The 13,566-nt window shown below is 30.5% G+C and overlaps 1 protein-coding gene across 1 annotated transcript; it reads right to left on the reverse strand.

Moving 5' to 3' along the window:
- Window positions 1-5,403: 5,403 nt before the first annotated feature.
- On the reverse strand, window positions 5,404-11,372 carry LOC110427546 (uncharacterized). Its single transcript, XM_021443099.2, has 5 exons — window positions 11,215-11,372; window positions 7,378-7,494; window positions 6,649-6,772; window positions 5,659-6,516; window positions 5,404-5,572 (listed from the first exon to the last, which is right to left on the reverse strand). The coding sequence occupies exons 1-4, from the start codon at window positions 11,370-11,372 to the stop codon at window positions 5,719-5,721; spliced, it is 1,197 nt and encodes a 398-aa protein (XP_021298774.1). The 3' UTR covers window positions 5,404-5,572; window positions 5,659-5,718.
- Between the last annotated feature and the right edge of the window lie 2,194 nt (window positions 11,373-13,566).

A 13,566-nucleotide genomic window follows, 5' to 3' on the forward strand; every position in this document is an offset into this window, starting at 1 on the left:
TTTTTGAGACATTTGTTTTTTCCCCATATATATATTCTACTTATATAAATCTATTTTATTATTTTATTATTTTACAATAAAAAATATTTAGCTACAAAAGAATAAGTTTAGTTGAGGTAAAATATAAAAATAAATAAATATTCAGTAAAAAGAGAGAGAAACATAAATAGGAAAAATAAAAAATACCTAGTTATAAAGAAATAGATTTATTAGGTGAAAGAAAATATAAGAAAAATATATTTAATCATAAATGAAAATAGGTTAGGCAGGTAAGAGAAATAAAAGATTTAACTACACAAATTTATATTGGTATGAATAAATATAAAAAGTATGATATAATATAAAATTATAAATATTAAAATAGTAGGATTGCTTTGGATTAATTCCGATAATGGAATTTCATTTGAAAAGACAAAGAGTTGCTATTTTCGAGATAACTTTCTTAGAAACGGAATATAATTAGGATTTTTTTGAAGTGTTAGGATAAATCTTAATTTTTTATTCCGATATTCCGATTAATTCAAGCAATTACAATAGAATCCATAAAGAAATAAATTCATATAATGTTCTAACTAAATTAAAATTGATATAGTTATTGAATTACTTTAAACAATTATTGTAAATAAAAGATTAGTTGGTTATTCAAAAAGATAGTTCAATAAAATAAAATAATATCGACTTACAATATTAATTAAAAATTATTGACTAAAATAAAATCTTTTTTTAAAATATATATACTAAAAATAAATGAGATTTTTAATTGTATTAAATTACAAAATATATATATGAGGAAATTATGAGAAATAACCTTTCTCATAAGCCCAATTCAAAAATATCTTTTTTTATAATTTTAACTATTTTTAACCAATTTTTGACATGACTTGACAACAATACCCTTTAAACAATTTCAAATAATTAAAATGGTTTCAATTTTCTCTATCTTGCCATTCAAACAAAAATTTCAAAATTAAATCTCGATTTCTTTCTTTGGTAAAATACTGTCTATCTTGCCATTCAAAAAGCAAAGATGACATCAAGCTCTTTCTTATTTTGTTTTTCTTTTTGGATGGTGGATCTTGGGGTTTTCAAAGGTGATAAACAACGATTTTGCTCTTCTATGGTGATTGCAGACAGCATAATGAATGTGGTAACTAGATGCTTTTTAGTGATGACTTACTTCGAAACTTGTGTTGCAATAGAAATGTCTATGTTGGTGAGTTGAATCGGATTGGTTAAGATGATGGGCTCACGGAGAAGAGATAGCTAAAACATGTTTGATGGATTTTATAGTAGTTCACGGTTTTGTTGTGCCTAGGATTAGGATGATTATTAAATATGTTTGTTGCGGATTTTAAGTTGAAATTATCAAGAGAATATTTTGTAAAGGAAGTATGTTTTGTTTTTGCATAAGGAAAGTGCGTAAAGCTTTCCCGATAGGGATATAATTTGTCTTGCTTTGGAGGATTATGGAGTTTTGTAACCTATCTTTTATGAAATGCACAATTTCGTGGCTTATCAGCAAAAAAAGTATGTGTTTTAAGTTCTTGAGTTTATTAGTTTATTCATATAACCATAGAACCCCAAAGTTGAGAAGTTGAAATTGATTAGATTAGATTTTAAGTATTACGCGACTAATTTTTAAGCATTGCGTGATTTAATTAGTACGTGACTAGTTTTTAAGTATGACATGATTGGTTATAGGCATTGTGTGACTGGTTTTTAGATATTGCGTGATTGATTTTTAAGCAATGCCTAACTAATAAGTCACGCAATGCCTACCAACTAGTTACGCAATACCTAAAAATTAGTTACGTAATACTCAAAGTCAATCACGCAATGCTTAAAAACTAGTTATGCAATGCCCAAAAATCACCAAAATTACTGAATTCTATTTAACAAGATCAACAACTTCAAATGATACACTATATTCTATTTTACAATATAATTAACAAATATGCTTACTTGACAAAGAATACTCAAAATGTTCAAAAGTTTTTCTTTATATATTAAAAATTATTCCAAAATACTTAAAAATGTTCAAAACACTTAAAAATTTTCTTCGTGTATCAAAAACTATTCCAAAATACTCAAAATGCTTAAACGTTTTTCTTTCTAGTAAGGAATACTCTAAAGATGAATAATCTGACGAGGAAAGCTCAAAGAATATGAGTCAGTTTGAGGTATAGACCCAAATATACTTGACCTATTAATAGGTTTCGGGTTGAGACATGGAGCCAAATAAATGGGTCGATTCAATTAAGGGCAATTTTGTCGAAATTTTAATTCTCTTGGCTAAAAATAATTAAAATTATGGAGAAGTCTATTGTCTGAAACGTCTTATGCATGGAGCCCATTTAAAAAAAGAACTATATATATATATATCAATTAAGTTAAATTTATAAGCGTGCTCATTTAACATCATTTACGAATTTTATCTTGGCATAGCATCCGATGATGGGATTTCCTCGAAGGACTTGTAGAGACGAGTTCTTCAGGGAATATCTCCAGGTAAGGAAAATTTCAAAACTTTACCAAAGCGTTGGGATGGTCTACGAATGATTTTTCGATATAAGGTTTTTGTCGCTCATTATTTAAAATTGGTAAATCATCAGATCATTTCATAATTACATCATGTGCACCCGTAAAATTGAATAAAAATATTTAATTTCCCAATATAATAAATAAATAAATAAATAAATAAATAAGGATTAGGGAAACATAAGAATAAAATCAATGGTTTAGGCTATAATAGGATAACATATGATTAAATGGTACCGTTCATGGAATGGGCATTACGAGGATGCTAATCTTTCCTTGTGCGTAACCATACTCTCGAATCCAACTCTAAAAATTTGCAAACCAGTTTATTGTTCTCTAGATGGATTTAAAATTAATTTAGGATTCTATCAAATAAAATAAATTTAATACATGGTTAATCGCACCTAGGTAAAAATGATTAGTGGTGACTCTCAACATTTTTCTATGTCTAACGATCGAATTTTCAAACTCGCACGTTACGACAACTCTTACTCATAAGCTTCAAATAAATTAGTACTCCTTTGCAAGAATATCAGCAACATGTATTATTGGCCTCACCTAAGACATGTCTAATTTTTCACTGATTTAATTCTTTCTTGCAACTGCTCAAACTTGATAATCAACTGTCCAGTCTAAGGTCTCTTCATGACAAGTAGGTCACGATATTGCATTAATTGAGTCACTCTTAACCTATAATTTAGTAAAATTAAATTATACAAAAGACACAAAACATAAGAAAAAATTCATAAATAGCTACTAATTTTGTCAAATTCAAATCACCAATTCCAACCACCTTCGAAAATTTAGCGTTAATCGCACCAAGATTATCTTGTAGGACACCTTCGATCCCAGCTTGCCTTGAACCAATAGAATAAGCCCTGTCCGGCCATCCTAAAAGAGGAGCAATCTTTATAATATTTAATCGTCTTTGCACATATTGTGAATTCCTGCATAACATTTCACGATTATTTTAATGCTAATTTATTTTCTCAAACTCCAAATATCATCATGTGTTGCTGTAACAAACAGAAAGTGTTTAATTCTAAGTTTTGAAACTTCAAGGGAAAGAAAAAGCAACACCAAGTTAAATTTCAGTGATAAAGGGTGCATTTATATTTTAAGCTTCATATTTTTGAATATACAAAGGTGATACATGTGGAGCGAACCGAAAAAGTGCTGAAGTATAGTAAAATCTTAATTAAATAATATTTTTGATCAGTCCTAACTTTGAGATTAACGTGATAAATTAATAATTCATTAAATTTATAAGATAATATATTTAAAAAATACATAGATCCCACTTGATATACAAATTAATAATCTCTTTATATATTAAAATTATATATATGACTCAATTAAGATACTTTTGTAATATATGACTCCGATATTATTTTTTTTTTTTGAAATTGATGTCTCTTTAGACTTAATTTCTAACTTTTCTTATTGCATTAAAAAATTCTAGTGTAGTGTTCTTATATTGCAAGAGAAAATTATATATATGTGATTGTTACTTTGAGTGCATCTTGACCATATTTGATGTTGTTGCTTGGCTTAATTGCAAGTTAAACTTTTCTAACAATCATTGTTGGGTACAATTTAGATTTCCTATATTTTACTCACATAATGTTTTACGTATTTTATTTGTTATTGTTAATTTCTTTACATCTCAACAAGTTATTGTGCTTAGTTTTTCTATTTGTGATACTGTATATTATTTTTATAAATGTTTTTACTTGACTTAATGTTCATGAAGTGTATTAATCAAGTATATATCGAATGTAATTTTAATTTGTTACAAAAATGGATAAATTCATAACGACTGTTTAATAAAATTAATTACATTCATGACCTTGTTTTGGTTAAACAAATATATAGAACAATGATAATTTGTAATTCGGTAATTAGGTAATATTTGTATAATCACAAGACACAATACATATATTAAATTCAATGTTTTGAAAAAAAATAAAGACTACCTTGATAAATTAATTTTTTATTAATTAATGTATAAATCAATAAATTATTAATTTATCAATTAAATAATATTTTAATTAATTAATAAATTTTCATGGTCCGAAAGATAGTAATTTATGGAGATTTTGCTGAAATTTGAGTTTTTTTTTTCAATTAGAATGGTTTTTGAAGTGTTCGATTTGGATTAGTTAGATTAAAGTTTTGATGGCTCAATCAAATTTGAATTAATAGAAATCTAAATTATTATATATGTTAATTTATTTTTTAATTTTTAAATTATTCAATGTGATGTATTAAATTTAAAATGTTGTTAGATTTACTTGAGTATTTTGAAATTTATATATAGATATATTACTTAGAATTTGATAAAATATTGCAAAAAATTTGTTTCAGTTTCAAAATAGTTCAATTTTCTATCGGTTTGATTCGATTTACTTCAATTTTTACATAAGATGAATTCAATTTTTTCGATATTCAAAATTTTAGTACCATTTGTACATGACACTTAAATCGATTTGAAGATTACATTGATGCTTCCTAGGGTTGAATTGAATTATATAAATTATGTGAGTTACCGTTTGAAGGTAGCTTTGTCTTATTGAATTGGATTTGCTCCGCCATATATATTTCGCCCTTCATATTCCACATACCAGATATTAGATGAAAACAAATAGGAATAGAATAAGAAAATTGTTTTTTTTTTTAAAGAAAAGAAAAGAAAAGTAATTCGTAAATCCATCCATTCATTGCCGTCCCCTTGTTAATCAAAGTAAGTACATTACCTTATCTACTAACACTCCATGCATCCGTGCACAGCAAGCCCCCCACCATTTTCAATCAAAGAGTATGATTTAACTGAAAGCATTTTCAATTAAAAGTAAAAAGATGTAATTCTTTCAAAACTGAGTAACATTTCCACTGAGAAAATTCACATTCTTTACATTAGCCATTGATTCGATGAGAAAGAAAAGACGACAATAATGACTGCATTTTCACTTCCAAATCTAACATGACTTCATCCACCTTAACTATAACCCTTGCCTCCTGCTTTCGCTTCCACCTGCAATGCAGCAAAAAGCGTAAAATACAAAATTAATCCATCATCTAAAAAAGGACATAAAAGAAGCTAGAGAAAGGAATACTTACCATTACAACCAAGCACACAAAAATTTTATCTGCCTTCAGAACCACATCAACAAGGTGCTCCTATTGCTGCCTATTATTGATTGTATCTGAACCCTGTGCTCGCCATAACAATCCTTGACCACGACGTGTTCTGTCTGCTTGTGAACTCTGGCGCCTTCCTTGGAAATTGCTCTCCGATGTTGAACTATGATGCCTCGGCAGGAGCATGCCCTGTGAGCTGCGGTGTCTACCTTGAAATCTCTCTCCTAGTGAAGAACTGTTGCGGTGGCCAAGGAGACCTCCATCTGGTACAGAACTATTGTGCTCCCTATTAGCACGGTTAGTTTCTTGCACGAAACTAGACATACTAACTCCTGGTCTCCCATATTCTACTCGTTCTGTTCTTCCTGGATCACTGATTAACTCAAGTGCAAGTGTCAAGTATGCAAGATTTAGAGTCAACCAAGAACGAAAGTCATCGAGATCTGGAATGTTTTCTCCATCGCAATCTGCCCTAACAACTTGTTGGATTGAGCTAAGCATGTCCTCATAATCCCTTTCACGCTCCAACCTTGTCCAATCACGCTGTCGTTCCGTGTCCACTTCCCTTGGTCGGACCAAAGGATGTTCAGACCTAGCATGCTTCCTGAGTTCACCATAAGTCCCACTAAAATCACATGTCTCAGAAGAACAATTCCTGGCTTTAGAATTCATAAACTGTCGAGCAGGTTCTACTACACTCCAGCCATAAATCTCCCCTCGACAGAGAGGGCAAACAAGCTTTGGCTGCAAGCCACCGTCAGCCCCTGCCTGATCATGAAAAGGTGCCGGATCCCTCCAACTACGAGAAATAGAGGTCGTGTTTTGCAAATGAATTTCCTGCAACATTGCGGTAGAAGGAGATGACACAGATGACTTACAGAACTGGTCAAGACAATTTGAATGGCGGTAACTTGTATTGCACATGAAAGGCCGACAGCCCTTCTCAAAGGAAGAACACCGAAAAAGTACCGCATTGTGCGGGTGTTCCATGCAGATGGGGCACCTTGCATCCTCCCACCCTTTAACATCCTTGGCTGATCCAAATCGCAATCCCAATGAATTCTCAGGTTGGCATTGCTTGGCATCCCTGGAACTACAAGGGTAAGGAGATACCCTAGAGCGATCAAAAGATAAGGAACGAACTCTTCTATCCTTTGGCATTTTTTGGATCTTAAAATTATCAGTAACAATTATCTTAAAAATCTGCCTTTTTTCAACACCTCAAAACAGCACTCTTTGAATCCCTAGATAATAATCATATTCAATTTATGAGATCAAAAGTCATAGATATAAACACATTACAGCGCCAAAATAATGCAACAACTTAAATTCTTCAGTCTAAAATTTTTTTCTCCCTACTTTTTTTTATTCAATTAAGCATGAAAAATTAGTCAAAAACAAAAATTCAAGAACATTAAAACACACCCAGATCATATTATGATCATATATGCCAAAGAAATCAACTTTTTACCCTAATACAAAGCAGCTAAAGCACAGATTAGAGATTAACCAAAAACAAGAAAATTATTCCCCTTCTTCTCAAATACGGGTCAACGGTCAACCATAAAAAATACGACAAGTGAGCCGAATCAATCGGTACCAGATAAAACTTCAGTCAAATCTAAGAACGCCATATGATTACAGATTAAAATTAAGATGGAAATTTGATAATAGATTTTTCTTGAGGTTCGAACTTACCAGAAATTTCTGGAAACAGGAGATGAAGATGTATGAAGGGAACGTTTCGATGCAGAAATAATAAGTTGGAGACGAAGTGTGAGAGAGGGTATATTTATAGAAGACGAACGACACCGTCTTATGGAGAGAGAGACATGTTAAAAGTAATTAAAAGACCCGGCCTAACGCTCATCTTTCGTGGGCTTTTAAGGTATCCTGTATTATTTCCTATTTTATTTGAGTTTTTTTTTTCTTTTCTTGTTGGGAATTGATAGGAATTTTTTTAAAGAAAAATAAATATATAAAAGCACAACACCAGGGAAGTGACCCACTAAATTAAGGAAAAAATAAAGTTTGACTCAAATGAATTTTCAAGGAAACTTGCGGGCTAAACAAACATACCTTCAAGGTCAAGACCTATCCAGAAGAATCTAGGAAATTTTATTAACTAAATTATCTTTTACCTAATTCAGAGTATTAATTGGTATGGTATCTGTTACTTTTTTAGATATTTGAACCTAAATCTTTTTTTTTAATAAGATATTCAAACTCTATAAATACTCAATTAAAATTTTGAATTATTATCAAAACTTGTACACTACCTATTAAATACTCATATTATTAAATATTCGATTAAACTAAATTTAAAATAAATTTTTTATGTATATTATTAATAAAAATTTAAATTAATAAATTAAATAAATTCATAAAAAATAAATTAAATTTGGTATAGTATCTAAAAAATTTTTAAATTATTTAAAAAAATTCAACAAACCCTTATACTTTTATTAAATTCAATCAAGTTTTTGTACTTTTATTTTAAGCAAAATATCAAGCCTCTATATTTTTATTTAAAGCCAAATAAACATTTATACTTTTTATTTTGAGTCAAATAAAAATTTAAATGGCGTCACTACCACATGGCAGATAATATGACATTAAAGTTTGCTGATTATGATTCATGTGCTCACCTTTTTGCTTAAACACATGTCTAAAAATAATTGGTTTAGGATTTAAAAATAAAAAAACTTAATTACCTTCTTCTCAAATTTGTTAAACAAACATTATGTTCCCATACAAACTAAATCATCTGATTTAGGATTTAAGAAAGAATAAAACAAATTGAACTCAAAATAATTTAGGATTTTTTCAACCTTCGACTTCTCGAATTTTGTGTTAAAGTTTGGACTGAATATTCCGAGTTGATTGACAAAAAAGTAGCAATTTGGAACACAAAGAGAAAGAGATCATGACTCTGGATGCAATTGAAGCTTTGTACCTTCCCTTCCAATCTCCTTCCAATTTTTAGATAATTCTCCGTTTCTTTTTTTTAATTTAAATTTTACTTACTTAATCTTTATCCTAATTTTTCTTTTTCTTTTTTAAATAAATTCATGAATCTCTAGTTCTTCCAATCAACTTCACCACTTCTATCTGTAATAGCAAGGGTTCTACTATTCTTTTCCTTTTATCATTGCATTTTTCAAAGGTTGCTAATAAGAAACATAGACAAAGCTGGAGGAAAAGGAATGGAGGGAGAGAAAGAGGAGATTGGAGACATGGTTGGTGGAGGGTTTGGTGGCAATATGGGGACTTTGAAGAGAGCTCATCTCTATGAGTACAAAATTACTAACTATTTTATCTTTGCTTGCATTGTTGCTGCTATAAAAGGATCTTTTTTTGGATATGATCTTTGTACACCCCTAACCTTCGGTGTAAACTAAGTGAACTAAGAATGATTTATAAATATGTGAACCCTTGAAGATTTTGGATGATACACTATGCTTGCCAAATGCACATATAGACACTAAGGCAAATTTTGAGGAAAAATGTGATAAATCCCTTAGTTTAAGGTTTTAATCTATATTTGATGTTGTGTACGTATGGAATTAAGTTAAATGAATGATTTGAGGTGTGACATTAACAGGAAATGATTTTAGGGTGTTAAACTTAGATTTTTGAAAGTTTTAGAAGTTTAAAACTGCCTATAGGGGGAAATGTATCAATAAATACCCCCATGTATCAATACATTCTTGACAGGAAGAATAATATGCGGTGTCTGGAGGAACTGTATCGATACATTCAAAAATGTATCAATAAATTTGGTTAAAGATGAAAATGTATCAATACGTTGCCTTAAGATGATTGAAACTCGATAAATGTGAATAGAGGTTTAATGAGGAAAATGTGAATGATAGAGGCATGATGCCTTTATTTGTGGATTTGTGTATACTTCTAAGGGATGAATTTTGGATGTTGATCTGATTTATGGTTGAATGAACATTTGTTCCCCTGTGACCTTTGTGTGCTTGTAAGGATAATGGTAAGTAAGAACGGTGGTATTTATCTTGTTTGTGATTGACGTTTGCAATGTTTTGATGCCATTTGCCTTAATGATTTGAATAATTTGATTAGCTTCGAAGGTAAGCCTAATGATGAGTGTGATGATCTTTGGAGACTTGAGGATTATGATATGCCCTCACATTGGAGATGTTTGCTAAAACATCTAAATGCATAGATAATGCATATATTTTACATGTGTGTTGAATGTATGTGTGTGTGTGTGTATACGTGATTTTGTTTGTCTACACCAATCATTGAGTATTATTGATTTAAGCTTACTTAATATAGCATGGGCTGGTCATCCATCGCATTCACATATAATTCCATCAACAATTATGAATACGTAAATAATTCATCAAGATCAGAACGTTACAAAACTTCTCAACATAAGGTATGGTTTTTATCTCATTTCATGTAAATATTCACATGTTAAACAATTATAGTTCGACACACATCTTGTGCCTATATTGTTATGGATCATTTACCAAAATTTTATCATTCACATGCTCTTATACTCGGGGCTCAATATAATATACAAAAATGTAATATCAACATTATTTACATGACCATGTTCAATATCAACATTGTAGTTTAAAAACTCGACTCGACACACTACGAAGTGTAACAACATTGGAAAGTTGGAAAGAAAGCTTTACCACACCTACCACGAAATGAATTGGGTTACTACTCCACGAGTTGCCTAACCAAGCAAGCTACTAATCTAAAACAAAATAGAGGAACGAGTGAGTTATAAAGACTCTATGAGTGAATATAGGGAAAGAGATAAGCCAAAGGGTAAGAGTTTTGTAATAAACTATACTTTGCAAAACAACATGATAATCATATAAATCTTTTCAATAACCATAATTGCATTTGAGACTCATTATGCATAAAATATAATATCCATATAAATATTCAATTTACAAATTATTTATAAGGAGAAAAAGAGAATTTATCGTCGAACCTTAAAGTCCATCATTAAACATCCAAGTCAAGAATGTAACACACATATAGTATTTTATCTCATAATTTCATATAGACACAATAGTCAACAAGTCGTCATTTTTAGGCGTCACAATATTTAATATACAAATAAGATATTAATGCATGCCATTAGAAAAGTTAAGGGGAGAATGGGTACTTTTGCCTAATTCATCATTGTGGTATTCTTAATCCCATACTAAGAATCATTAAGGGGGAAAGTGGTATGATATCCAACTTAACCATATGGTATTTTTACTTTCACACAGGGACTAGAACCAACATAAAAATGAAAAAAAGGTGGCATATTAGCTAATCTTATTCTTGTGGTATTCTTACCCCCATACCAAGACTAGAGCCATATAAAGGGAAAAGATGGTGCACTCATCAACCTTAACCTTATGGTATTCTTACTCTTACACCAAGACTAATGCCAATCACATTACAATTTAAGGTTCATAAAAGATCATACCCAAATCAAGTATTAATAACAATTATGACATCCACCTGAATCATAAAAAGGTGGAAACTGACTCATTTACATTCACATATCTCAATTCAAGAGTATTGTCAACATACAAAATCACTTTCACAAATCCTGTCTCGTTACCCACATTACCCCATAGGCCTGAGTAATTAGGGGATTTGTAAACATTTATGAGAACTTTCTTACGCACAGCCAAAGCACTCATTGATGTTGAAAAGGTAGAACTTACCTTGTGAGTACAAGATCAAGAGGTAACATTTAATATCTTTGTGGTTTAAAGTTCACTAATGATCACGAAGAGTGTTTTGCAATTAGTGTGGTAGATAAGGCCATAAGTGAATTCTTCATGGAAAATCATCCTAATGACCCACTTGAAGCATCATTGATTTCTGAATCTGAGCTCAGTAATGAAAAAGTTAAATAATGTGTTAATGTATTGAATGCCCCATTGCGAGTATTAGGAACTTGATTTGAATTGTTAGATTTGTTTTCCTCTTTATTCTCACTAGTGAAACCTTTCGTTGAGGATCTTCTTAAGTTAGAATGCAAACAATTGTCAAAACATTTAAGGCATGCATATCTTGGAAACTAATCTACTTTTCCAATTATTGTTGCATTTGATCTTGACAATAAATAGGAAGAAAAGTTACTTGGAGTTTTGAAAGAACATAAAAAGGCATTAAGGTAATCAATAGTTAATATTAAGGGGATGAGTCCTTTAACATGCATGCATAAAATTTTGTTGGAGGATATCATAAAGCCACTATTAAGCATCAGAGGAGATTGAACCCATTTATGAAGGAATTAGTTAAAAAGGAAATAATCAAGTGGCTAGATGCAAGCATCATTTATCCTATTTCAACTAGTGAATGGGTAAGTCTAGTGCAATGCATACCTAAAAAAGGTGGGATGACAGATGTGGCTAACGAAAATAATGAGCTTATTCTCACACGAATAGTCACTAAATAGAAAATATGCATGGACTACAAAAAGCTAAACAAGGCCACAAGAAAAGATCATTTTCCTTTACCTTTCATTGACCAAATGTTGAATACGTTAGTTGGAAGAGAATACTATTGTTTCTTGGATGGATACTTAGGCTATAATCAAATTGTCATAGCTCTAAAAGGTCAAGAGAAAACAACATTTTCATGTCTCTACGGTACGCTCGCATTTACATGAATGCTATTTGGATTGTGTAATGCCCCAACCGCATTTAAATGATGCATAATGTCTATCTTTTCAGATATGGTGAAAAAAATCATAGAGATATTTATGGATTATTTTTTAATCTTTGGCAATAATTTTGATAAATATTTGCTCAATCTTGATAGGATATTACAAAGATGTGAAAATACAAACCTAGTTTTAAATTGAGAAAAAAGCCATTTTATGGTACAAAAAGGCATTGTTCTTGGTTACAAGGTGTCAAGCGAAGTATTGAAGGTAGACAAACCCAAGATTGAGACCATTGAGAAGCTTCCACCACCAACCTCAATAAAAGGTATTCAGAGTTTCTTTGGACATGCCAATTTTTATCGATGATTCATTAAAGATTTTTCCAAAATTGTAAAACCTTTGTGCAATCTTTTAGAAAAAGACATTCCATTTAAATTTAATGATGCAAGTCATGCTGCATTTATAGAATTGAAAAAAAAAAATAGACATCTACACCCATTGTTGTAGTTTATGTTTAGTCACTCCCATTTGAACTTATGTGTGATGCTAGAGATCATGCTATAGGTGCGGTGTTAGGATAGAGAGCAAATAAAACTTTTCATTATATATATTATGCTAGTAAAACCTTGGCTAAAACTCAGATGCACTACACTACCACTAAGAAAAAACTATTAGTTGTTTTGTATGCATTTGACAAATTTTACTTATACTTGATTGGCACTAAGGTTATTGTTTATACCAACCACTCTGCCATTAAGTATTTGATTACTAAAAAGGATGGCAAGCCATAATAAGATGGGCTTTGCTGTTACAAGAATTTGATTTCGAAATTAGAGATAGAAAAGGTTTAGAAAATCAAGTAGCCAACCATTTGTCAATGTTAGAAAATGACAACCAAGGTAAGGATGCGACTTTGATAAACCAAATTTTCCCTAATGAACAATTGTTGCATGTTGGTCATAAGAAATTACCATACTATGTTGACTATGTCAACTTTGTTGTGAGTAAGCTTTTACCTCCAAATTTAACTTCTCAACAAAGAAAGAAATTTTTGCATGATGTTAAATATTATTTGTAGCACCTTGTACCCTTGTATAGAAACCAATATGAGCTTATCGACAAGGCAAAAGGTCAATTGATATAAATTTAAGTGCCAAAGAGTGGTGATAAGTGAAAGGAATAGTTTAGAATAAAATATTTTACACGCGAGAAAATAATAA

This window comes from Theobroma umbraticum, unplaced genomic scaffold (genome assembly GCF_002168275.2).
Source record: "Theobroma umbraticum cultivar Fairchild unplaced genomic scaffold, ASM216827v3 scaffold_34.0, whole genome shotgun sequence".
Classification (NCBI taxonomy): Eukaryota; Viridiplantae; Streptophyta; class Magnoliopsida; order Malvales; family Malvaceae; genus Theobroma; species Theobroma umbraticum.

Excerpts from the sequence above, each read along its gene's own strand:
- LOC110427546 (XM_021443099.2), bottom strand. The coding sequence starts at position 11,372 with ATGAGTGCTTTGGCTGTGCGTAAGAAAGTTCTCATAAATGTTTACAAA. Across the intron at positions 7,495-11,214 it reads AGATATGTGAATGTAAATGA|ACGGTGTCGTTCGTCTTCTA; the intron begins GTCAGTTTCCAC and ends TCTCTCCATAAG. Across the intron at positions 6,773-7,377 it reads CCTGTTTCCAGAAATTTCTG|TTCCAGGGATGCCAAGCAAT; the intron begins GTAAGTTCGAAC and ends TTACCCTTGTAG.